Source organism: Caenorhabditis remanei, chromosome V (assembly GCF_010183535.1).
Source record: "Caenorhabditis remanei strain PX506 chromosome V, whole genome shotgun sequence".
Classification (NCBI taxonomy): Eukaryota; Metazoa; Nematoda; class Chromadorea; order Rhabditida; family Rhabditidae; genus Caenorhabditis; species Caenorhabditis remanei.
Window position 1 is genome coordinate 7685801 of NC_071332.1, and position 24490 is coordinate 7710290.

General features: G+C 34.6%; 4 protein-coding genes across 4 annotated transcripts; 1 reads left to right on the plus strand and 3 right to left on the minus strand.

Annotated features, from left to right (window-relative positions):
* Positions 1-2364: 2364 nt before the first annotated feature.
* Positions 2365-2719, minus strand: GCK72_017999 (uncharacterized protein; the record flags this gene model as incomplete). The annotated part of the gene is made up of 2 exons (XM_003114150.2): positions 2365-2566; positions 2613-2719. 2 exons carry the CDS (start codon positions 2717-2719, stop codon positions 2365-2367), a joined length of 309 nt encoding a protein of 102 aa, XP_003114198.2.
* An 877-nt stretch (positions 2720-3596) lies between these two features.
* GCK72_018000 (uncharacterized protein) lies at positions 3597-4745 on the minus strand (the record flags this gene model as incomplete). The annotated part of the gene is made up of 5 exons (XM_053732341.1): positions 3597-3720; positions 3766-3863; positions 3908-4010; positions 4061-4165; positions 4639-4745. 5 exons carry the CDS (start codon positions 4743-4745, stop codon positions 3597-3599), a joined length of 537 nt encoding a protein of 178 aa, XP_053581254.1.
* An 11589-nt stretch (positions 4746-16334) lies between these two features.
* GCK72_018001 (uncharacterized protein) lies at positions 16335-17907 on the minus strand (the record flags this gene model as incomplete). The annotated part of the gene is made up of 8 exons (XM_053732342.1): positions 16335-16391; positions 16439-16592; positions 16639-16758; positions 17131-17331; positions 17388-17397; positions 17483-17624; positions 17673-17795; positions 17842-17907. 8 exons carry the CDS (start codon positions 17905-17907, stop codon positions 16335-16337), a joined length of 873 nt encoding a protein of 290 aa, XP_053581255.1.
* GCK72_018002 (uncharacterized protein) lies at positions 17165-22541 on the plus strand (the record flags this gene model as incomplete). Its single annotated transcript, XM_053732343.1, has 6 exons — positions 17165-17249; positions 18328-18435; positions 21111-21241; positions 21289-21506; positions 22104-22200; positions 22287-22541. The coding sequence occupies 6 exons, from the start codon at positions 17165-17167 to the stop codon at positions 22539-22541; spliced, it is 894 nt and encodes a 297-aa protein (XP_053581256.1).
* Positions 22542-24490: the final 1949 nt, after the last annotated feature.

A 24490-nucleotide genomic window follows, 5' to 3' on the forward strand; every position in this document is an offset into this window, starting at 1 on the left:
CAATCTACAACTCTGTCGCCTGGATTTTCGAATGAACTTTTGAACTACCTAAGTACCGTAATCCTATCTATCCCAATTCCAAATTATTAGTTGTCGTTTTTCAGAACCTTCAAGTCAAAAGTATAGGAAAAATTCAAAAAACATTACAAAACTAAGATAATTCTAGCTTTGAAAATCCCCAGAACAAGATTGAATAAATGCAGAGAAGACATCACCATGATTGACAAAGAGAAGAATAGAAAATTGCAAGTTTTCTAAAATAGTAAAGCGCAGTAGTGTGGCCCGTGAAATCGCTTTCTCGCCGCGTCGAAAAAACTACAAAATCGCGGATGTTTACGAGTTGAATTGGTACGAGCGCCTCGTAAATATCTTGCAAAGATTTACTTCCGAAGGGTCACAAGATTGTGTGTACTTCGTTTCACATAAATTTACGAGACAACTTTTTATCAAGTTTTTAAGGACAGGAAGGCATGTGTTCTCGGGAGAAATAACCTTCTTTGCTGCATGGAAACAAAAATTGAGAGGGTGAATGAAATTGTGTGGTCATCTAAAAAATTTTGAATCTGAAACTTGATATTAACCCATCTTTGAATCCCTTATATGATCGAAAAGTACCTATTTTTTCTCAAAATCTGCAAAGTTAATCTATTAATTTCTTGATAATTCTGATCCAAGTGGAACTCCATAGTTTTCACTGACGAAAACATGACTTTTATTTCAGAAAACAATATTTTCTAAAAGAAATTATAGATCTCAACCTCCAGTTGAATCATATAATTAAAAATGAATCCTATGATTAAAGTTTAATAAAACATCTCTAGCAATCATAGATCTGCTGTGCTCTGAGATCAAATGAGATCAATTTCATAAAGGGGCTTGAGATCAGAAAAAGGTAAAATTAATTCTTCTTCTCTGTAAACTGCAGATAACTCTAAACACGCAAATCGAAATATCGAAAAAAATTTACAATAACTGAAAAACACATATTGTAAGGAATGGTCTTCTAAGTTCAGTTGTCTGACAACATCATCTGTGAAATTAATAAACAGTTTATTGCTTTTCAGCTCCAAGATAGTCATAAAGAGGGAAAACGTTTTTTCTCGGAGGTGAATTGCCCCATAAGATCATTCGGATTTGGAACCACCCATTCATCAAGAATTAAATAGTTTTAACTGCAAATAAAATGCATAAGAATATTTATTGAATCGTTTTCAAGAAAATGTTTTTCAGAAAATTGAGTAATTGGGTTATCGACGAAGACAATTTACGTTATCGGCGAAGACAATACTACCTGCTGTACAGCGACTGTTGAGCTTTTCTGTAATTAGTTTTAATGTAAGCAAAAAAACAGTTTCAAAGTTACCATGTAAATTTTATCCGTGATGTATCTTGGCAAAAGCAAACGAGCAAATAACTTTCGGAATTTAGCGGAGAGAGTGCTGTAGATTACGAAGCTTGTGGTTGTGTTGAGAACTGATAAGATATTGAAAAAAATTGTCAAATTTTGGAAGTAGCTGAAAGTTTCAAGAGATTCAATCTTCTTCTCTTTTTGTCATACTTAATATAATCAATAATAAAAAGAGCCCCAATGAAATTGAATATTCTTTGCGGAAACTCAATCACCAGAAACACAACCCGTTTCAAACTGGATGAACCGAGAAGAACGGTCGATTTTTTCCCTGTAAGCAAGAAATTGATATCAGGTTTTAAAATGGCTTTACTGATTGTAGTTTCGGTTATGTAATGTGCTTTTCTTCCCTTCGCGGATCCTTCTTAATAGTAATAAAATCATCAATAACATCAGTATACATGGAGCGATCTGATAATGAGAAATAGAAATCTAGTTGTTTTCAGAGGAACAACTAACTTTGAAACAGAATCCATTTAAAAACAAAGAAAACTTCATAAATGCACAACCATTCGCAACTGAGAAAGTAGAAATTTCTATATAGATACCGTTCTTTTCATTTCTGAAATACTGTCATCAATACATGATCGGGCATTTACAACATACTCACTCTCTTATTTCATTTAAAAAAATTAAAAAAAAACTTGCTGTGATGAACACTGGAAAACAAACAATTCCGGCAACGCGTAATGCATGTTTAGGAGATTTCCATCGATCTCTGAATCCCTTTCTAACCAGTCTCAAGCAGAGTACAAAATAGTTAAAATCCAACCTATTTTTATCCGAGAAATTCAGAGACATAACTCTACAAAAAGCCAGTCCAACACCAAGATACAGTGAAGAAGCATGGAAGCAAATCGCTAAATAATCAACTGTAATTCGAGTGTATGCCGTTATGAAAGAAGAATAGTTACTGTAAGTTGTTTTTGTTAAACATTCATTTTGGAAAAAAAAACTTACATAGAAGTTCCGAGAAAAAGCTGAGTGACTCCTGTCAATGAGCACCCGAAATCGCACAAAGCAATTAGCATCATGGTGATGTTAACTCCAGAGTTTCTCATTTCTTTATGAGAAAGAACTACCACAATGAGAATATTTGCAAATATAGCAAAAACAACTATAGGGGTAAGTAAATAATAATGATATGGACGGTAGGATCTGGTTAAATAAGTTTCAGAAAAGATAGACTCAATCGAGAACTTACTGAACTATAGTAGTAATGAATATAGATACAGCACTGTTTTCAGCTTCATTGGTACCAGGTTCTGGTAATGCTTCAGTAAATTGGGTACACTTATATTCGGACGCCATTCTACTACGTTAGTATTGAAATTTTGAAACTTTGTTATTTTCAAATTATGTGAGCGGGTAAAATGGTTTAACACATGAATCAGTTAAAAGATTGGGCTTACAAAAAATTTGGCAAGATAATGTTCGAAAATTGTGTATAATTCTAAAAAATATTGTTTACGGGTTCAAGAATGAAGTTCAAGAATGAATCAAGTGAACCAACTGGCTCTTGTTGTGGAAAGAGATCAAAAAACTAATTGTGGGGTAGTGCGTGCAGAACCAATACTTTCTGGGAAAGTATCATAGTAATCTATGCTGGAATCAAGTTTTGTGACGCCTTTGATCTCAATGTTCAGTCAATTTTCAAAGGGTGTTAAAGTGATTGGTTCACCTGCACCTTTTTACTTCTGGAATAGGCATTTCCTTGTTGGGTAAAATAAACATATTTTTGGACCTCCATCTATTTTTTTTCAAATGAGAATAAATAAAATATTTTACTCAGAATCTAGAAAAAAAAATTCGCAATCCAACAAAGTACTGTAGTTGAAAAAAAAACAGAGTTTTCAAACACGTCACTTTAACATTTTCCGGACTGTTCCCATTCAGCTTATACAGTTCGTGAAGAATGTGGTATTGACTGAACTGCAACGGTCGTTCGATTCTGAAGTTTTCAGAATGTGCAAAATGTTTGGCTGAAAAACCCACCTTGTATATTCTCTCTGAAACGGATCGTGGTAAAAAAAGTTGAGTGAATAGTTTCCGAAATTTTGCAGACAATGCACTGTATATTATGAAACTTGTAGTTGTGTTGAAGAAAGCAAGAATATTCATAAAAATGGATAAAGTTTGGAGATAACTGAAAGAGAAGTCTGAAGACAGATTCAACTAACAAGATGTCTCACTTGATATAATCTATGATAGCAAATCCACCAATAATACTGAATACTCCTTGTGGTGACTCAGTGACTAGGAACACCACCAGTACAAACTGGATGAATCGAGAAGATCGGTCGATTTTCTCTCTGAAAATTTATGTTAAGGATTATTATTCAGAAGGCAAATCTTACTTTTTATCACTTCGATTATGAGTTGAGCTCTGTTTTCCTTTATCAATCTGTCGCAGGAGGAATACAGAAAACATCAGCATTGATACGCAAGGTAAAATCTGAAATTCTTCTTTGGAGTTCTAACTGATATACACGGATCTACCTTGAAACAAAATCCGCTTGCCATAAGGGTTAATTTAATGTACAAACACTCGTTGAGCACCGATAAATCTGAAATGTCGAGATAGATACCATCTTCTTCTGTTCTGAAATGTGTTTTCCGTGAAAGCTCTCACACTGGCATCAAAGAACTCACTCTTTGACTGCATTGATGAAAAGAACAAAAGTTGCAATAATAAAAACAGGAGAGCACAAAACACATGCGACACGCAATGCATATTTTGGAGATTGCCAACGATCTCTGTAATCTTTTTATAATTATCTTTTGAGATCTGCATAAAACACACCGATTTTTGTTGGAAAAATTGAGAGACATGACTCTACAAAAGGCCATCCCAACAGCAAGATAAAGGGAGGAAGCATGGAAAACAACTGACAAATAATCTACAGTAATCTGACTATATGCAGTGAGATATGAAGAGTAATTACTGAAAATTGCAACAGTTATTTTCGATGGAAGACCGAAGCCTACTCTGAATAGTTTCTGAGAAACAACTGAGCTAGTCCGGTGACGGAACATCCGAAGTCACAAAGAGCAATCAACATCATTGTAACATTGACACCAGATCGTCTCATTTCTTTATGAGACAAAACTATAACAATAAAAATATTCGCGAAAAATGCAAAAACAACAATAGAAGTGAGTAAATAATAATGATACGGACGGTAAAGTCTGAAAAGATAAACTCACTCGTTTATTTTCAAATTACTTACTTGACTACGGTAGTGATAAACCATGGTACTGTACTGTTACTAGCTTCATCGGTACCAGGTTCTGGAAACGGTTCCGTGAATTGAGTGCAGTTATATTCACTTGCCATTTATCAGTTTCGGTCGTTTGATTCTGTCAACTTATTGATTATTAGATTAAGTAAACGGGTGTGCGAAAAAGGAAACAAATGAATGTGTTACTCAATTTGATACGGAAGCAATCCGATATTGGAAAAAGATCAACTTTTCCTGATTCCAGAAAACACTGAAACAAACTGATAATTTGGTTTTGAGATCAAACAACTAAAACATAACGGTTAATTGTGGGGTAATGCGTGTGTAGAAACCACGGTTTCTCCAAAATTCCTAGTAAACTGACACGAATATTTTTAATAATCATGTTCGGTGACGCATTGGAACTCAAATTTCAGCCAACTTTCATGGCGGTTTTCAATATTGGTTCACCTGCATTAGTTTACATCTAAAAAATGACATTTCCTGGTTGCTGAATTAGAAAAAAAACATTTTCTCACACTTCTTACATCAAGAGTCATGCAGAAACAAACGGAAACAATAATTGTTTTTCAGGAAAAAAGAACTTTGGATCTGAAATTGCAGAGTTGTTTTTGAGAAAAGAACAATTGACTTCGAGTAAGGACATTTTCAATTTCTAAATAAAGGAACTTTTAACTTTTAACACTGTAGCATGCATCATTGTTTCAGTCTGAAAACCTCATGATCCATTCAAAAAATCTCATTCGTTCGCTCACTGATTTTATCCTGCGTTGAACAACTTCTGGAATAAATAGTTCCACAAAAACTTCCCGAAAGTGGGAAGACATGATACAGTTAATAATAAACGAAGTTGATGAATTGGCCACATCCAGAACCTCTATTAAACTGACAGTATCGGAGCGATCAATCTGAAATCAGTGAACTGTTTTTTGGGTCGTTTAAGGAAAATCTGAGAAAACTCACATGAAATAGTCCCTCATGTACAAATAATTGAAAATGAGAAGTTCATTTAAATCATCTGTAAACATTATTTATGTAACACATTGATTCAATAGTCTTAACTAGATCTTCAGGAACAATAGCTTGTCTTACTGCGTGAAAAGTTAACATAGAGAAGGTGAACAATTTACTGCGAGTTGAAGGTTTCTGAATCTCATTAGTCCATGTTATCTTGGTTGAGTAGCCTTTCCTGGTCGTTTACTCTGATAAATCTTAGCGCATCTCATCTCTTTTTCATTGTCTTCGATGGCATTAAAAAGGCGCGACGCAACAGTGAGTGTGAACAAGGAAGAAATGAATGTGAATTCTCATATCTTGGGTCTGTGTGTTTATAGATCTTCCGGTTCCAAAACAGTCTACCAAAATATAATTCGGAAGGGAGCCCAGCACTCGAAAAAAGAAGTTTTTCAAATACTTATCGGCGCCTGTAGATCTGAGCGAAATGTTAGCTTAATATATTTACCATTAACAAACATTAGCTTCTAGGAGTATATTCAGCACAGCACTTTCTGGGTTTCTCGTACTCACTAGTCAGTCAGTCAAGAAAATGAGAGTTTCATACAGTGATGCCGCAACAGGTCATGTGTGGCAATTGTACATATACAGTAGCGAGCATAAGTGAGTACCCCTAGGTACTTTTATGTGTAACTCAGCTGAATCATGTCCGTTTTGCCTAAACTTTTTTTTTGAAATGAAGTCAAAATATTCAGCAATACGAATATATGTTTTTTGAAAAATTCCGATCACTGATTTTTTCGATAATCGATTTTTCCTGATCTTGATTTGAAAATCCGAAAAAAAACTTTTTATTTTTCTCTTGGAGTTATTGAGTTTTTTGTTTCGAAATGTTGGAAAATGATCAGATAAACAAAAAAATATGTTGAATTGGTTTCTCAACTCCTGAGCATCGTGCTAGAGCTCCAGAAGTCAAAAGTAGTGTCCTCGGAAAAATCTTTATAACTCATCAAAAAAGGTTTCAAATTAGCAAAAACATGCACCAAAAGACGTGTCTTGTGTTTTTCTACAAACCAACAACAAAAAATTACAGATTAAGAAAAAATAATTTTTCTAATTTTTTTCACTAAAAAATTTTTTAATTCCTATTTTTCTCAATTTCTGGTATTTTCTGACTACAGCACGAACAAGGAACACATAAATGTGTTTTATTATGTGTGATAAAGAATCTTGCATGCAGTTTTTAAAAGTTATGTTTGTTTTTCATTCAGAAAATACCAGAAATTGAGAAAAAAAAAATTTTTTTAGTGAAAAAAATTAGAAAAATTTTTTTTTCTTAATCTGTAATTTTTTGATATCGGTTTGTAGAAAAACAGAAGACACGTCTTTTGGTGCATGTTTTGGGCTAATTTGAAACCTTTTCTGATGAGTTATGAAGATTTTTCCGAGGGCACTACTTTTGACTTCTGGAGCACTAGCACGATGCTCAGGAGTTGAGAAGCCAATTCAACATAATTTTTTGTTCATTTGATCATTTTCCAACATTTCGAAACAAAAAACTCAATAACTCCAAGAGATAAATAAAAAGTTTTTTTTCGGATTTTCAAATCAAGATCAGGAAAAATCGATTATCGAAAAAATCAGTGATGGAAATTTTTCAAAAAACATATATTCGTATTGCTGAATATTTTGGCTTCCTTTCAAAAAAAAGGTTAGGCAAAACGGACATGGTTCAGCTGAGTTACACATAAAAGTACCTAGGGGTACTCACTTATGCTCGCTACTGTAACCTGTGATATTATCCCTCTGCATCGTTTCTTGAAGGGCTAAACAATTACTCCACTTTTATGTTCTTGTTATTCTCCATCCCTCCTCTCTGTATGACGTATCAAAGTTAGCAAAACTTTGTACAAATGCTTTTCGGTCTTTTTGAACTTGGGCATTTGAAGAAACTCATAAGGATTTACCATTTTCCGCCTGGGAACATTTTATGTCATTTCACTCATTGTTCGAAGTCTCAGCAAGGTGTACCCGGTGATAAATTCGTTGACTTGTTTTCAACTGAAGTTCTTAATATAAATACCAATTCAAATATTTCAGATACAAGTTGCTTGCTGAATATGCTAGATGCCGAACACAGCCGTAGAAATATCCACGTACCATTATCCTTCCAACAAGAAACAGATTACACTTCACTCGTCACCCGGCTAGATGAAGCAGTAAATAACTTGGTTTGTTTTTCTTCTATTGGCAACTTCTGTTTGTAATTTTTCAATTTAGAAGCAGTTTCACGGTTTATGGATATTCGACAAAGTTGTTCTCACAATGGCAGTGGCTAGTTCTGCATATATATCTTTTTTCTCACCGTCAGGTAGTCCACAAGCAATGGTGGCGATCGGAATCTGCTCATTTCTGGTTTTGATGTACTACATGAACTGCAAGTTCATAAAATGGATTATGAGCATTTTCCATGTTTGGTTGCTTCTCAAAGAAACAGAGTGAGTTTTTTGGTCCGAAAATCTGAATTTCTAGCAGATACCCTAAAAAAGACTGACAAAATTAACCGTAAACTAATCCTCTGCTACTTTCGTACATGGTCGAGAATACACTAAAGTTTCTACCTGCTTCTGACGCTGATTTTCATGGCGAAAAATATATATTTTCTTGGAGGTACATACAATTTCACTATTTTGGTCATATCTTTTTTCAAGTTTATTGGATCGAACTGAAACTTTGAGAAGGCGTTCATTGCTATTTTCTGGTAGATTTGACGAGGTAGATGTACTCTCAAAATAGATGTGCTCTCAAAGTTTGATCTAGATTCAATTAATTTTTTAGTTTTACTATGACACACTCTCAAAGTTTGCGTTTTCAACTGAAAAAGGCGAAACTTAATATACTTTTGAGCGGTTCTGTATATATAGATATTGTTAAATTTTTTTAAAGAAAACTTCTCATATTTGTTGAAAAATTTTAGTAATTATGATATTAGCTGAAAAGAAAAATAGAAAAGGGAGTATGAACCTGGAAAAATATGGAATTTAGGCTATTGATAACTGGTGATGAATGCATATTAGACAACTCACGGATGAAAGAGTTAAGAGAACAAGTTTTGGCCATCACAAAACGATATAAAGCCCTGGTGAGTTATTTCAATTTCAAAAATCTGCATGAGTTTTCTAAAGTTGTGAACTAGAATTTTCACTTGATGTTTTTACAGAGTTTCAAGAATTTTGACATTGGAATGGTATACTACGCTTGTTATTTCTTTGCCACTTTATACCTGAGGGAATACAAAAGAATAGGGAAGAGCAGTGAACAGTATGATCTTAATATGGAGCTGACTGTATCATTAATGTCTCTCTTACTGGGTATTGGCGTTCAGTCATCATATATCTTCATACTAATATGGCTGATCAAAAAACAGAATAAGTACTCACAAAGATATGGTTCCACGGAGCTGCTAGAAGTTTGAAAAAAAAAATTTCGTGAGTTTTAAATTTTTTCACAATTTTAAAACACTTCTGTACGTTCCAATTTTTACTCTGAGATTTCAGATTTCTTCTATAAAAACAGGAGATTTGGATCATTTTCCAAAATCTATTCTTTACTAATGCTAAGTGGGACGTTTGGCTACATTTTAACTACAAACTCACGCGGATGGTTCTATCTGAATGGCTGCATCTCTTTTTAAATTTTGTAATGCTAATTTTTTGAATGAACTTCAGCGAAAACTTCAAGTAAATTCAAAACAGTGCGGTATTTCAAACTAATTTCCAATATACAAAAAAACAATTATACCAGAAATTTAAAAAGTTACTCAGCTTTCTGGCTTGATTTTCCCTATAATAAATGTATAATAAATGTCACTCAAAATATAATAAATTTCACTCAAAATATCTCATTCGTTTGCTCACTGATTTCATCCCTCAAACGCTGAAAAAATCAAAATCTTGCTCTGACACCCACCTGGAAGAAGTGATTGCCTAAGAATAAAGAAACCTCAAAGCTTGCTCTGGCATTGTCCTCAGGCTCAGCACCCTGGAAGTGGCGGATTCCTTAAAACAGAGACACGCAGAAGCTTGCTTGCACTTTTTTCCTAAATTTTAAGCAAGCTCCTGGATGTCTCTGTTTTAAGGAATCCGCCACTTCCAGGGTGCTGAGCCTGAGGACTATGTCAGAGCAAGCTTTAAGGGTTATTTGTTTTTAGGTAATCACTATTTCTAATTGTCAGAGCAAGCTTTAGGTTTTTTTCAGTGTTCAAGGGACGTCTAAACATTATTTAAGACGACGTTTAATTGTTTTTTGGGACGGCAAATTATTTAAAACCAAATTTCGGGATTTCAAAGGACGTCTCAATAATTCATGGAACGTCTAAACGTTTTTTGGGACGTCTAAATGTTTTTTGGGACGTCTAAACATTTTCGGCATATTTGGGATCCGAAAGGATGTTTGAATGTTTCATGGGACACCCTAGTTTTTCAAGGGACGTCTAAGTGTTTTTTGGGATGTTCAAGTTTTCAAAGGATATCTAAACTGGAATAGAGCGTTACCTCATTTTTATCTAATAAGTGGCGTGGCCTTAAGTATACTCTCGTCATCTCTACGGTTCTTTAGCGAACTCTTCGGTCTTCTTGCTTCCACAATCGAGAACGCATATTCTCCTGAATTTTGTCTTATATGAGAATAAAGTGATCTTCGTATTCGTTCCTTCCGGTGTGCATGGGAGCGTGAATACTTCTTCTCCACAATCCACGTCTGCCATCGTTGCCGCATGCTTGGAACTGCACCTGATATCCACTTGTGTCCCACTTTCACAGCTGTAGCACCCAACTGCATGGGATGTTGTTGCGTGCCTGGTGTCTGTCGACTTTATTACTTTGGTTTGCCATAACTTATTGATCTTCAAAATAACTGTCGTTAAGATAACATTTTCTGTCTGTGCCATTATTTTCTCTTCATCGGTTTCGAATCGCCAGATTCCTTTTTGTACTGGCAATCTTCGATCCTCTTTTTGAAATAATGAATTGTGTGAAAGGCCATTCGACCTCTTTTGGTCGTTGGTCCCTTTCTTTTTCTATCGCCCGGGTCTCGGTCACTCTTGTGGCTCTGCCGTCTTGCGGGAGGTCAAATGAGTGAGAGGGACGAGGGAGGAAAAGGCACGCAGAGCCACACCCACGAGTATTCTATTCTATTTCATTAGTAAGACTTAGCATCTGTCCGGAGAGAGGTCGGTCCATCTGGACCTCTCTCCGCTTACTCAATAAAATGGATCGATTCATAGTCAATGTTTTCTATATCTTATAGGAAAGATATTGGCAAAATATCTGTCCTATAACAATTGACTTCACCATCTTCACAGTAGAAATTCATGACTGTTTCTGCTGGAGAACATGTACACTTTTCATGTAATGTACAATTTCCTGTTGTTCCCTGACACTGTATAAACGGTGTCATTATCCCTCTGCATCGTCTCCTCAAGAGCTAAGAAATTACTCCTCCTTTCTGTTCTTGTTATTCTCGATCTCTCTCCTCTTCAATACATTTCAAAGTTAGCAAAATTTTGTACAAAGCTTTTCAAACTTTTTAAACTTGCGCGTTCTGAAGAAACTCATCAAGCCATTTTTTCTTACCATTTTCCGTCTGGGAACATTTTATGTCATTTCACTCATAGTTCAAAGTATCAGCAAAGGGTACCCGCTGAAGATTTCTTTGACTTTCAACTGAAGTTCTTAATATAAATACCAATTCAAATATTTCAGATACAAGTTGTTTGCTGAACATGGGAGATGCCAAACAGAGCTGTAGAAATAGCCACGTACCATTATCCTCCAAACAGGAAAAGGATTACACTTCACTCGTTAACCAGCTAGATGAAGCAGTAAATAACTTGGTTTGTTTTTTTTCCTATTTTTTTTTCCTGGCAACTTCTGTTTGTAATTTTTCAATTTAGAAAGAGTTTCACAACTTTTGGATATTTGACAAGGTTTGTCTCACATTGGCAGTGGCTGCATCGGCCTATGTATCTTTTTTCTCACCGTTATGTAGTCCACAAGCTATCGTGGCGATCGCAATCTACTCATTTCTGGTTATGATGTTCTACACGACCTTCAAGTTCACAAAATGGATTAAGAACAGTTGCCATTTTTGGATGCTTCTCAAAGAAACACAGTGAATTTTTTTGTCCGAAAATCTGAATTTCTAGCAGAGACCCTATAATAAGACTGACGGAATTAGCGGTAAATTAGTTCTCGGCTACTTTCGTAAATGGTTCAGAATACACTAAAGTTTCTACCTGCTTCTGACGCAAATTTTCATGAATAATATTCTCTCGGAGGAACAGTAACGCGCACTAAGGGATGCAATTTCATTACAGCTTAAAAAAATTTATTTGGATCGAAGTTTGAGAATACGTTTATTGATGTTTTCTGGTTGAATGTGGCAACGAACTTCTATAAAAAAAACACGTTTCACAAGTTTTTTTTGAACATTTTTTCAAAAATATTGAAAGTTTGAGAAATATCGTACCTGCGCTTCGACGAAATTTACGAAAATACGAAATGTGAGATTCAATATTTTGCACAAGGTTTCAAACCTTTTTTAGAACAGAGAACATGCTTCATTTTGATTCTTGTTATTTGTCTGACAGCATTCAAAAGAAATCATGATCCAACATTTTCTTGCTATCCTAATATTTTACCCGGTTGCCCCTTATTTCGTTATACTCTTTGTATGAACCTGGAAAAATATGGAATTTAGGCTATTGATAACTGGTGATGAATGCATACTGGACAACTCACGGATGAAAGAGTTAAGAGAACAAGTTTTGGCCATCACAAAACGATATAAAGCACTGGTGAGTTATTTCTATTTCAAAAATCTGCATGAGTTTTCTATAAGATGTGAACAGTTCTCTTGAGGTTTCACTTGATGTTTTTACAGAGTTTGTCGAGTATGTATGATGGATGGACATACTACGGTTTATTGAACTTGGCCGCTTCATACCTGAGGGAAAAGAAAAGAACAGGGAGCAGAATTGAACAGTATGATCTTAATATGGTGGTGCTTGCATCATTCGCCGTTTTCTTACTGGGTTTTGTCGTTCAAATACTTCATCTTTTCACACTAATATGGCTGACCATAAAACAGAAGAAGTACTCACAAAGATATGGTTCCACGGAGCTGCAACAAGTTTGAGAAAGATTTCGTGAATTTTAAATTTCTTTACAATTTTAAAACCCTTTCGTTCCATTTTTTAGACTGCAGATTTCTTCTATAAAACATAATTTTGAATGATTTTCCAAAAACCCACGAGGGTGGTTCTATCTGAATGGCTGCATCTCTTTTTAAAATGTTGTAATACTAATTTTTTGAATGAACTTTAAAAGTCAAAACTGAATTTGAAACAAATTGTGTTTATTAAGTCTAAAATTGCATTATATTCCAAACTATTGCCAGGCACATCGTAGATTTTTTGTATACGCTACCACTGTAACATGCATCATTGTTTCAGTCTGAAAACCTCATGGTTCATTCAAAACATCTAACGTATCACTAATATACACGTATGTATCATAAATTCCATTTCATAAACTCCAATACCACGACCACGTTACCCGCATCTCCTCTATTGTAAACTCTTTATCATTGTACCACTTCAATCATAATTATTCTGAATTACACTCGGTTGTATTTGATTTAATTCTCATTTTCACGATTCTTTAACCGTATTTCAAAATAAAATAAAATGAAATAAATATTGAACTGAAAATATCTCTTAATCAGTAATTATGGACAAATTATTGATATGAAAGCACGCCAATTGTCCCCTCGAAAGTGATAGGAGAGCAGACTGCAGGAACTGCAATATTCTATGTGAATGAATCATCAAACTAGTGTAATTCCTGATTAAGGTATCTTCAGAACACATAGTTTCCAAAGCCCAACAAATTAAATAGAACAGTTGGATCAAAGTTCTATTGGTTGAATTAAAATATGATCATTTGGAATTCCAGAAGCCGAGAGATTGACTTCTTATTCCCATTATTCAAAAACAACTTGTCTGGGAACAATCTTGTTTTGATTGAAAGTACCTAGTTTATGTCTTCTAGGACAGTGTTCTAGATGAACAAGGAGTGTTCCTCCCGTGGTAAATCAGCTGTTATTATGCTAAAAATATCAGTAAATATGGACAAATTAATGATATGAAAACATACAAACTGTCGCCTCGGAACAACTGAATACAGTTCATTTAAATGAAAGAAGAACATACTGCAGAAACTGCAATATTCTTTGTGAGTGAATCAGCAGATTTGTGTAATCCTGATAAAAATGTATTCAGATCACATACCTAGTTTCCAAGACCCTACAAATTTAATAGAACAGTTGGACGTGCTTTCAAAAATTCTGTAGATTGAATTAAAATATGATCAGTTTTTGTGATGCCATAATAATAGGGTAATTTTTATTGAAAAGGAAGATACAAGTAAAAAAATTGAATGAAACATTACTTCTTTGCAACTCTCTTATTAGCTGAAATTGCAGAAATCCGGATAGCACCCTTCTGAAAACAATGCGTTGAACTTGCAGAATTTTCTTCTTACTTTAGAAAAATTAAATCGACGTAGTAGTACTTCTGGAACGAATAGCCTTACAAAAACTGTCCTGAATTGAGATGAAATAGCACAGTAAATTATGAATGATGTTGATGCATATGCAACATCCGCAGCCTGTATTAGTTCTGATATAATTGGAGCAATAATTCTGGATTGAAAAATGGAGTCTTCAGAAAACTTTTTTTAATCTCACAAATAATAGTCCAACATGTAAATTGAATGGAAAACCAGTATCATAACTTGAGGCATATTAACTATCAGAAACATGATCAGAATAGCCTTCAACATTCGTGAAGAATTATCAATGTTTGACCTGAATCTGGTGTTTTAGTGTTTCAACGGTCAAAAGGGGGATCCGATCAACAACTATCAGTAATGGAATTCGCTTTCTATCCCCCTAACCTGTACTCACGATTTTGTTGAACGCATCGTTTTCCTTCGAGATTCTTCCAAAGATTTTAGTTTGTAAATAATCAGCAGAAAAAATATAAAGTTAAGAATGCATGGAACAAACTGAAAAAGATTGTTTACAAATAGAAAATGCATCACAAATCAAACCAAAAATATAATGCCAAAAAACAATAAGGTAGATCGAAAAGTGATACATTCATCCTCAAGGTAACTATTAGATATCGTGAAAGAGTATTCTTCTGGGTTGTATCTGAAACTTTAATTGCTTCAGAAAATTGGTCAAATGAAATTACTTTGTAACGGAATACATTGGAATGATTGCACTACATAGAAGTCCTACAGTAATCCAAAGTACTGAAGAAATAACAAGAGAATACTTTCGGCCGTTCCACTTAACACTGGAATAATTTAACGATTGCTGTTTTTTTTCTAAAAAAAGTTCAAAAGCTACTATTACCTGTTTGTAGTGGCTCTTTTTGTGATAAAACAATAAAGAACAGAATGTTAGAGAATAAGTCGAAAAAAGTGAAAAACACGAGAAAATATATATGGAAACCCGAGTAGAATCTGTAAAATAACACTTTATTACTATTGAAAACCAATGGTATTCACTTGAAAATATGAAATACGATGTTCAATGGGAACACGCTAAGAGAGTCGCTAGTGAACAAACTGCCCGCTTGACAATCATAAATACTTGGTTTATCTGACATCCTGTTCGCTTTAACAACTTGAAATGGATGTTTTCTGTGTGAATTTAAGTTTTTATCCACAATAAGCAAGTCAGCTAACAAGCTTGTTTTTAAAAAGGTCGTTCCGTATAATGGGAAGAAATAACATGTTTATGAAAAACAATAAGTGTTCCTTCCGTGGAAAACAACTGTGAAAGGTGTTTTAGATTCTGAACCAATTCGTCATAAGAACAAAAAATGTTATTTTTCTGATTATTCTAAGATCACTTTAGAAAGTTCTTCCCTCGTTACGATTTAAATGAATCAGATATGGTAGAAATGTAGTCGTCAAATGGCTTCAATTATAACCTAAAATAACATTCGATCTGGTACGCCTCTGGTAAAAAAATAACAGAACAGGAGGGTCGGGTTAATCTACAGTACCCCCCAAAAGGTTGTCGACTTTGGCTGTTTTTAGTTGAAAATGACCAAGTTTGAGAGTGTGTCATGGTAGTACTGATTGTCCCATCAGATATATTTCTAATGAATTATACAGATCAAAGGTAGATCTTCATTTTTGAAATTGACAACTTTTTTGTACGGTCACCCCCTAGAGAGTTATTGTCATTTTCAGACGACAGCTCAAATATCGCGCTATTTTGCACTGAAATTGGTCGATTTGAGGGAGAAATTACTTTGTCGATATGTAACTTACTAGGGAGTGTCCCTACAGAAAAGTTATCAACTACAAAAATAAAGATCTACCTTTGTTCTGTATTGTTTATACAAAATTTTCGTTGTGGGAGAATCAGTATTATCATGTCACACTCTCAAAGTTGGTCATTTTCAACTGAAAACAGCCACAGTTGATAACCTTTGGGCGGTACTGTATTTGGTAACTTTTTATAGCAACCAGAAAACAGCGAACGGGTGAAAAGCCAGAGTGGCAACTATTGCTCTGTTTTTTGTTGTACGAATTATAAATATTTATTAACACGTTTTTCAAGTAAACGAAAAAAAACACGTTAAGAACTTATGACCATGCAGCTTTTCTTGTAGATTCCACGGTTGTAACTTGCATTGTTCGGGCCTGAAACAAATAATTAATTCCTTTTGTCAATTTACGTTGTCCGTTACCGAATAAATTCTACGTTGAATACCTCCAGGTACAAAAATTCTGACAAAAACCTCTCGAAAATGAGATGAAATAACACAGTAAATGATGAATGATGCTGAGGCATTTGCTGCATCGAGTGCTTTTAAAAACTCGGTTGATAATGGAGCAATTAACCTAAGTCAATTCACTATTCTCTGGTTTGTCGATTTGTGCAAATTACAGATAGTAGTCCAATAAGAACAATGAATTGAAAATAACAAGCAGAGCTTGTGGGGTCTTCACAAAAAGAAACATGATCAGAACAACTTTCAACATTCGGGAAGAATTATCGGTGTTAGATCTGAAAAGTTCGAAACAAGAGCGATGTTAATCATTATTTAGAAAGTCAAAAGTTAAAGTTAAAAGTTAAAAGTCTCATAATATATTTAAAAAAAGTGTTTTTGTTCAACTCACGTTTTCATCAAACTCATTATTCTCTTCCGACGAGCTTTGAATTCTTCAAGCTTACATAAAATCATAAAGAAGAATACAAAGTTGAGAGCACATGGAACGAACTGAAAACTGTATAGTCTTAGGTAATAATCGGCCAATCCATTTATCACTGGAAAAAACATCTAAGAATGTAACGAAACTCGGCTTGTAGATGATTTATCTACATCATCGATGGATTTCTCAAACCAAGCAAAACTTTTCGGAATTCTTTTTCAGTTACCTATTTGTAGTGTAGAAAGCCATAACTCGACAGAATGCCATTTCCACCACAAGAAAATCAGCCATCGCTGTCAAATACAACTCTAGATAGGATTGAATTCTCAAAAAAACCACTTGAATGTAAGTTTGCATGTAGCCGTTAGTTTCATCAAAAACTTCTTCAATTAGTTTGAGAACAACATTACTCAAATCAGCACGGGCTCTGAAACAGAACTAATTAGTGATGAGATCGTAGGATTCAGTTTATTAATTGTTTACTGTTCAATTGCTGCAATTTTCACACTGTTGATTTCCTAGTTGGGTATCTAAAGTTACTATTATGCCAAAAGAACAGATCACTCTAATTAACTAACCCATAATACTCATTTCACTTTTCAATTTCTCAATTTCTTCTTTCAATTTCTTCTCTTCCAACTCATAATTCTCTCTATGAATCTTGAATTTTCTATCTGATTCTTTCATCTGTTCATCCAACATTTCCTCCACCCGTGCCGTCTGAAATTGCTTGTTCTCTGCTCCCTCTTCACTATATTTCTCTCTTACCTCTTCGTCTTTTTCCTCTACCAATTTTTTCAGATAACTAATCACATCGTTCGATTCAAAAGTCAAATTTGTCAACTGATTCTCGGTCGCCTCATTTGTTACTATCAACTCCGCAATTTTCTCCTGTTCTTCTTTCATTTTGAGTGGTCTCAACAGTCAGAAAACTCACTTGTAATAGCTCAAGTTGCTCATCCAGTGGTTTCTCCTCTGATTCTTGACGTTGTTTTGAAATCATAGCTAGTAGGTTAGTAGTACGAATTAGAAATGAAACGACTCCCAGCAGTTTCATATAGTGATTCAGTCACCCGTACATAATCGTTTTCCGGTGAGAATTTATATTTTACGTTCGAGAATATGTGTTTTACCACTCGTAACTATACGTTCAATTGAGTTAGTTTTCTCGTTTTTTGTCTTTTACCTGTTAAATTGAACGTTTCTATAAACGTTTTCGTTCCGAATTAGATTACTGTTGTGTTTATTCTAATTTGAAATCCCTCCAAAAAATCATTGTAGGATGAAGAGAGAAGTAGTTTGTACCCTTCGTCCCCGCCGACTCTTCAAATCCGTAAGTTTTTTTCTATCTTCTTCTTTCACTTTTTCTTCTTTTCGATTATCATCAAAAACCAAAAACTTCGAAATTCACTCAACTTTTCAGCAGCCGCTCAAAAGTGCCGACAGCCATCGTCTTTCTCTCTTCCCGCTGTATCTCACGACGTCTTGAAGAGAGCGAATCTTCTGATCATGAATGGAAAAAGGCTAAAAGGTGGAGGGGACCATTTGGCTGTGAAAGAAATCTCTTTATGAAGTGAGAGCAGAACAAGAATGCAAAAATAACTGCTACATATTCCAGTTACGAATGTATAGAAGGCAAGGGCTTGACTTATTATTCCCATTATTCAAAAACAACTTGTCGGGAACAATCTTGTTTTGATTGAAAGTACCTAGTTTATGTCTTCTAGGACAGTGTTCTAGGTGAACAAGGAGTGTTCCTTCCGGGAAAAAATCAGCTGTTTCTTCATATTGAACTAAAAATATCTCTTAATCAGTAATTATGGACAAATTATTGATATGAAAACACGCCGATTGTCCCCTCGAAAGTGATAGGAGAGCAGACTGCAGGAACTGCAATTTTCTTTGAGAATGAATCGTCAAATTTATGTATTCATGATAAAAAATATTTTCAGATCACATACTTTTCAACACCCAAAAAATTAAATAGAACAGTTGGATGTGCTTTCAAAATTTCTGTCGATTGAATTAAAATATGATCACGGTTGTTGGGGTTCCATAACAATTGGGTAAAGTTTATTGAAAAGTAAGATACAAATGAAAAGGAATTAAATGAAACATTATTTCTCTGCAACTCTCTTATTAGCTGAAATTGCAGAAATCCGGATAACGCCCTTCTGAAAACAATGAGTTGAACTTGCAAAATTCTCTTCTTACTTTGGAAAAATTAAATCGACGTAGTAGTACTTCTGGAACGAATAGCCTTACAAAAACTGTCCTGAATTGAGATGAAATAGCACAGTAAATTATGAATGATTTTGATGAAAGCAAAGCTTTTGTATTCTATTAGTTTGTTGCCAACCAGAAAACAAAAATAAACGTATTCTCAAACTTCGATCCAAATAAATTTTTTAAAGCTGTAAAAGCTGTAATGAAAAGCTGTAATGACTTACTGCGCGTTACTGTACCTCCAAGAGAATATTTTTTCGTCATGAAAGTTTGCGTCAGAAGCAGGTAGAAACTTTAGAGTATTCTGGACCATCAACGAAAGTAGACGAGAACCCCTTATAGGGTCACTGCTAGAAATTCAGATTTTCGGACAAAGAAACTCACTTTGTTTCTTTGAGATCTACCACTTTTAGCAAACAACTTGTATCTGAAATATTTGAATTGGTATTTATGATAATAACTTTAGTTGGCTCTATTCCAGTTTAGACGTCCTTTAAAAACTCAAACGTCCCAAAAACACTTAAACTACCTTTCAAACTCTAACTTTTTTAAAACGTCGTTTCAAATGTTTTGACGTCCCAAAAAACGTTTAAGCGTCCCATAAAATGTATAGACGTCCCTCGAACGCTGAAAAAACCTAAAGCTTGCTCTGACACCTGGAAGTAATGATTACCTAAGAATATAGAAACCTCAAAGCTTGCTCTGGCATTGTCCTCAGGCTCAGCACCCTGGAAGTGGCGGATTCCTTAAAACAGAGACGCGTAGAAGCTTGCTTGCACTTTTTTCCTAAATTTAAAGCGAGCTCCTGGATGTCTCTGTTTTGAGACGTTTAATTGTTTTTGGGACATCTAATTATTTAAAACAAAAATTTGGGATTTCAAGGGACGTCTCAATATTTTATGGAACGTCTAAACTTTTTTGGGACGTCTAAACATTTTCGGCATATTTGGGTTCCGAAAGGATGTTTGAATGTTTCATAGGACGCCCTAGTGTTTTTTGGGAAGAAGGAAGTGAAAAAAGGCCCGGAAGAAGGAAGAAGGAAGTCGAAGGAAGGGATTCCGCACAGCTCTGGTGACAGGTGTCTGCCGACTTTATTACTTTGGTTTGCCATAACTTATTGATCTTCAAAATAACTGTCGTTGAGATAGAATTTCCTGGCCGTGCCATTATTTTCTCTTCATCGGTTTCGAATCGCCAGATTCCTTTTTGTACTGGCAATCTTCGATCCTCTTTTTTAATAATGAATTATGTGAAAGGCCATTCGACCTCTTCTTGTCGTTGGTCCCTTTCTTATTCTGTCGCCCGAGTCTCCGTCACTCTTGTGGCTCTGCCGTCTTGCGGGTGGTCACATAAGTGAGAGGGACGAGGGAGGAAAAGGCACGCAGAGGCACACCCACGAGTATTCTATTCTATTTCATTAGTAAGACTGAACATCTGGCCGGAGAGAGGTCGGTCCATCTGGACCTCTCTCCGCCTACTCAATAAAATGGATCGATTCATATTCAATGTTTTCTATATCTTATAGGAAAGATATGGGCAAAATATCTGTCCTATAACAATTGACTTCACCATCTTCACAGTAGCAATTCATGACTGTTTCTGCTGGAGAACATGTACACTTTTCATGTAATGTACAATTTCCTGTTGTTTCCTGACACTGTATAAACGGTGTCATTATCCCTCTGCATCGTCTAATCAAGAGCTAGGAAATTACTCCTCCTTTCTGTTCTTGTTATTCTCGATCTCTCTACTCTTCAATACATTTCAAAGTTAGCAAAATTTGGTACAAAGCTTTTCAAACTTTGTAAACTTGCGCGTTCTGAAAAAACTCATGAAGCCATTTTTTCTTACCATTTTCCGCCTGGGAATATTTTATGGCATTTCACTCATAGTTCAAAGTTTCAGGGGTACCCGCTGAAAATTTCTTTGACTTGTTTTCAACTGAAATTCTTAATATAAATACCAATTCAAATATTTCAGATACAAGTTGCTTGCTGAACATGGGAGATGCCAATCAGAGCTGTAGAAATAGCCACGTACCATTATCCTCCAAACAGGAAAAGGATTACACTTCACTCGTTAACCAGCTAGATGATGTAGTAAATAACATGGTTTGTTTCTTCTATTGGCAACTTCTGTTTCTATTTTTTCAATTTAGAAGCAGTTTCACGACTTTTGGATATTTGACAAGGTTTGTCTCACATTGGCAGTGGCTGCATCGGCCTATATCTCTTTTTTCTCACCGTTATGTAGTCCACAAGCTATCGTGGCGATCGCAATCTACTCATTTCTGGTTATGACGTTCTACACGACGTTCAAGTTCGCAAAATGGATTAATAATAGTTTCCATTTTTGGATGCTTCTCAAAGAAACACAGTGAGCTTTTTTGCCCGAAAATCTGAATTTCTAGCAGAGACCCTATAATAAGACTAACGGAATTAGCGGTAAATTAGTTCTCGGCTACTTTCGTAAATGGTCCAGAATACACTAAAGTTTCTACCTGCTGCTGACGCAAATTTTCATGACGAAAAATATATTCTCTTGGAGGTACAGTAACGTGCAGTAAGGTATACAATTTCATTATAACTTAAAAAAATTTATTTGGATCGAAGTTTGAGAATACGTTTATTGCTGTTTTCTGGTTGAATGTGGCAACGAACTTCAATAAAAAAACACGTTTCACAAGTTTTTTTGAACATTTTTTCAAAAATATTGAAAGTTTGAGAAATATCGTACCTGCGCTTCGACGAAATTTACGAAAATACGAAATGTGAGATTCAATATTTTGCACAAGGTTTCAAACCTTTTTTCATGCATAGAACAGAGAACATGCTTCAATTTGATTCATGTTATTTGTCTGACAGCATTCAAAAGAAATCATGATCCAACATTTTCTTGCTATCCTAATATTTTACCCGGTTGCCCCTTATTTCGTTATACTCTTTGTATGAACCTGGAAAATATGGAATTTAGGCTATTGATAACTGGCGATGAATGCATACTGGACAACTCACGGATGAAAGAGTTAAGGGAACAAGTTTTGGCGATCACAAAACGATATAAAGCACTGGTGAGTTATTTCTATTTCAAAAATCTGCATGAGTTTTCTAAAAGCTGTGAACAGTTCTCTTGAGGTTTCACTTGATGTTTTTGCAGAATTTCTCGAGATTGTATAATGGATGGGCATACTACTGTTTATTGAACTTAGCCGCTTTATACCTGAAGAAATACAAAAGAACAGGGCAGAGCAGTGAACAGTATGATCTTAATATGGTGGTGTCTGCATCATTCGTCGTTTTCTTACTGGGTCTTGTCGTTCAATCAACTTATCTTTTCACACTAATATGGCTAGCCATAAAACAGGATAAGTACTCACAAAGATATGGTTCCACGGAGCTGCAACAAGTTTGAGAAAGATTTCGTGAATTTTAAATTTCTTTACAATTTTAAAACCCTTACGTTACATTTTTTATATTGCAAATTTCTTCTATAAAACATAATTTTGGATGATTTTCCAAAACCCATCCTCTACGAATGCTAAGTGGGACATTTTGCTTCATTTTAAGTACAAAACCCACGAGGGTGGTTCTATCTGAATGGCTGCATCTTTTTTTTAAATGTTGTAATACTAATTTTTTGAATGAAAACTTTAAAAGTCAAAACTGAATTTGAAACAAATTGTGTTTATTAAGTCTAGTTGTTCTTGAGAAGAGAAAGTTGACTTCGAGTAAATACATTATTGATTTCTGAATATATGTAGGAATTTTAAAAGTAAAATCTGAATTTGAAGCAATTATTAAGTCTAAAATTTCGTTATATTCCGAATTATTGCCAGGCACATCGTAGATTTTTTGTATACGCTACCACTGTAACATGCATCATTGTTTCAGTCTGAAAACCGCATGGTTCATTCAAAAAATCTAACGTATCACTAATATACACGTATGTATCATAAATCCCATTTCATAAACTCCAATACCACGACCACGTTACCCGCATCTCCTCTATTGTAAACTCTTTATCATTGTACCACTTCAATCATAATTATTCTGAATTACACTCGGTTGTATTTGATTTAATTCTCATTTTCACGATTCTTTAACCGTATTTCAAAATAAAATAAAATGAAATAAATATTGAACTGAAAATATCTCTTAATCAGTAATTATGGACAAATTATTGATATGAAAGCACGCCAATTGTCCCCTCGAAAGTGATAGGAGAGCAGACTGCAGGAACTGCAATATTCTATGTGAATGAATCATCAAATTTATGTAATTCCTGATAAAAATATTTTCAGATCACATACTTTTCAACACCCAAAAAATTAAATAGAACAGTTGGATGTGCTTTCAAAATTTCTGTCGATTGAATTAAAATATGATCATTTGGAATTCCATAACAACAGGATAAATTTTATTGAAAAGTAAAATACAAATCATAAGTAAAAAGGAATTGAATGAAACATTACTTCTTTGCAACTCTCTTATTAGCTGAAATTGCAGAAATCCTGATAATACCCTTCTGAAAACAATGAGTTGAACTTGCAGAATTCTCTTCTTACTTTACCTTGAGGACGAATGTATCACTTTTCGATCTACTTTGTTGTTTTTTGGAATTATATTTTTGGTTTGATTTGTGATGCATTTTCTATTTGTAAACAATCTTTTTCAGTTTGTTCCATGCATTCTTAACTTTATATTTTTTCTGATGATTATATATAAACTAAAATCTTTGGAAAAATCTCGAAGGAAAACGATGCGTTCAACAAAATCGTGAGTACAGGTTACTCAGGGGATAGAAAGCGAATTCCATTACTGATAGTTGTTGATCGGATCCCCCTTTTGACCGTTGAAACATAAAAACTCTGGATTCAGGTCAAACATTGATAATTCTTCACTGATAGTTAATATGCCTCAAGTTATGTTGGTTTTTTATTCATTTTTTATGTTGGACTATTACTTGTAAGATTAAAAAAGTTTTCTGAAGACTCCATTTTTGAATTCAGATTTATTGCTCCAATCATACTAATACAGGCTGCGGATGTTGCATATGCATCAACATCATTCATAATTTACTGTGCTATTTTATCTCAATTCAGGAAAGTGTTTGTAAGACTATTCGTCCCAGAAGTTTTTTTTCTTCAGAACCTGTATAAGCTCTGAAAGTATCGGAGCGATCAATGTGAAAAAGAAGAGACGCAGATAGTAGGAGAGTGCACACACTAATTTACCGCTAATTCCGTCAGTCTTATTATAGGGTCTCTGCAAGAAATTCAGATTTTCGGACAAAAAAAACTCACTTTGTTTCTTTGAGATCTACCACTTTTAGCAAACAACTTGTATCTGAAATATTTGAAT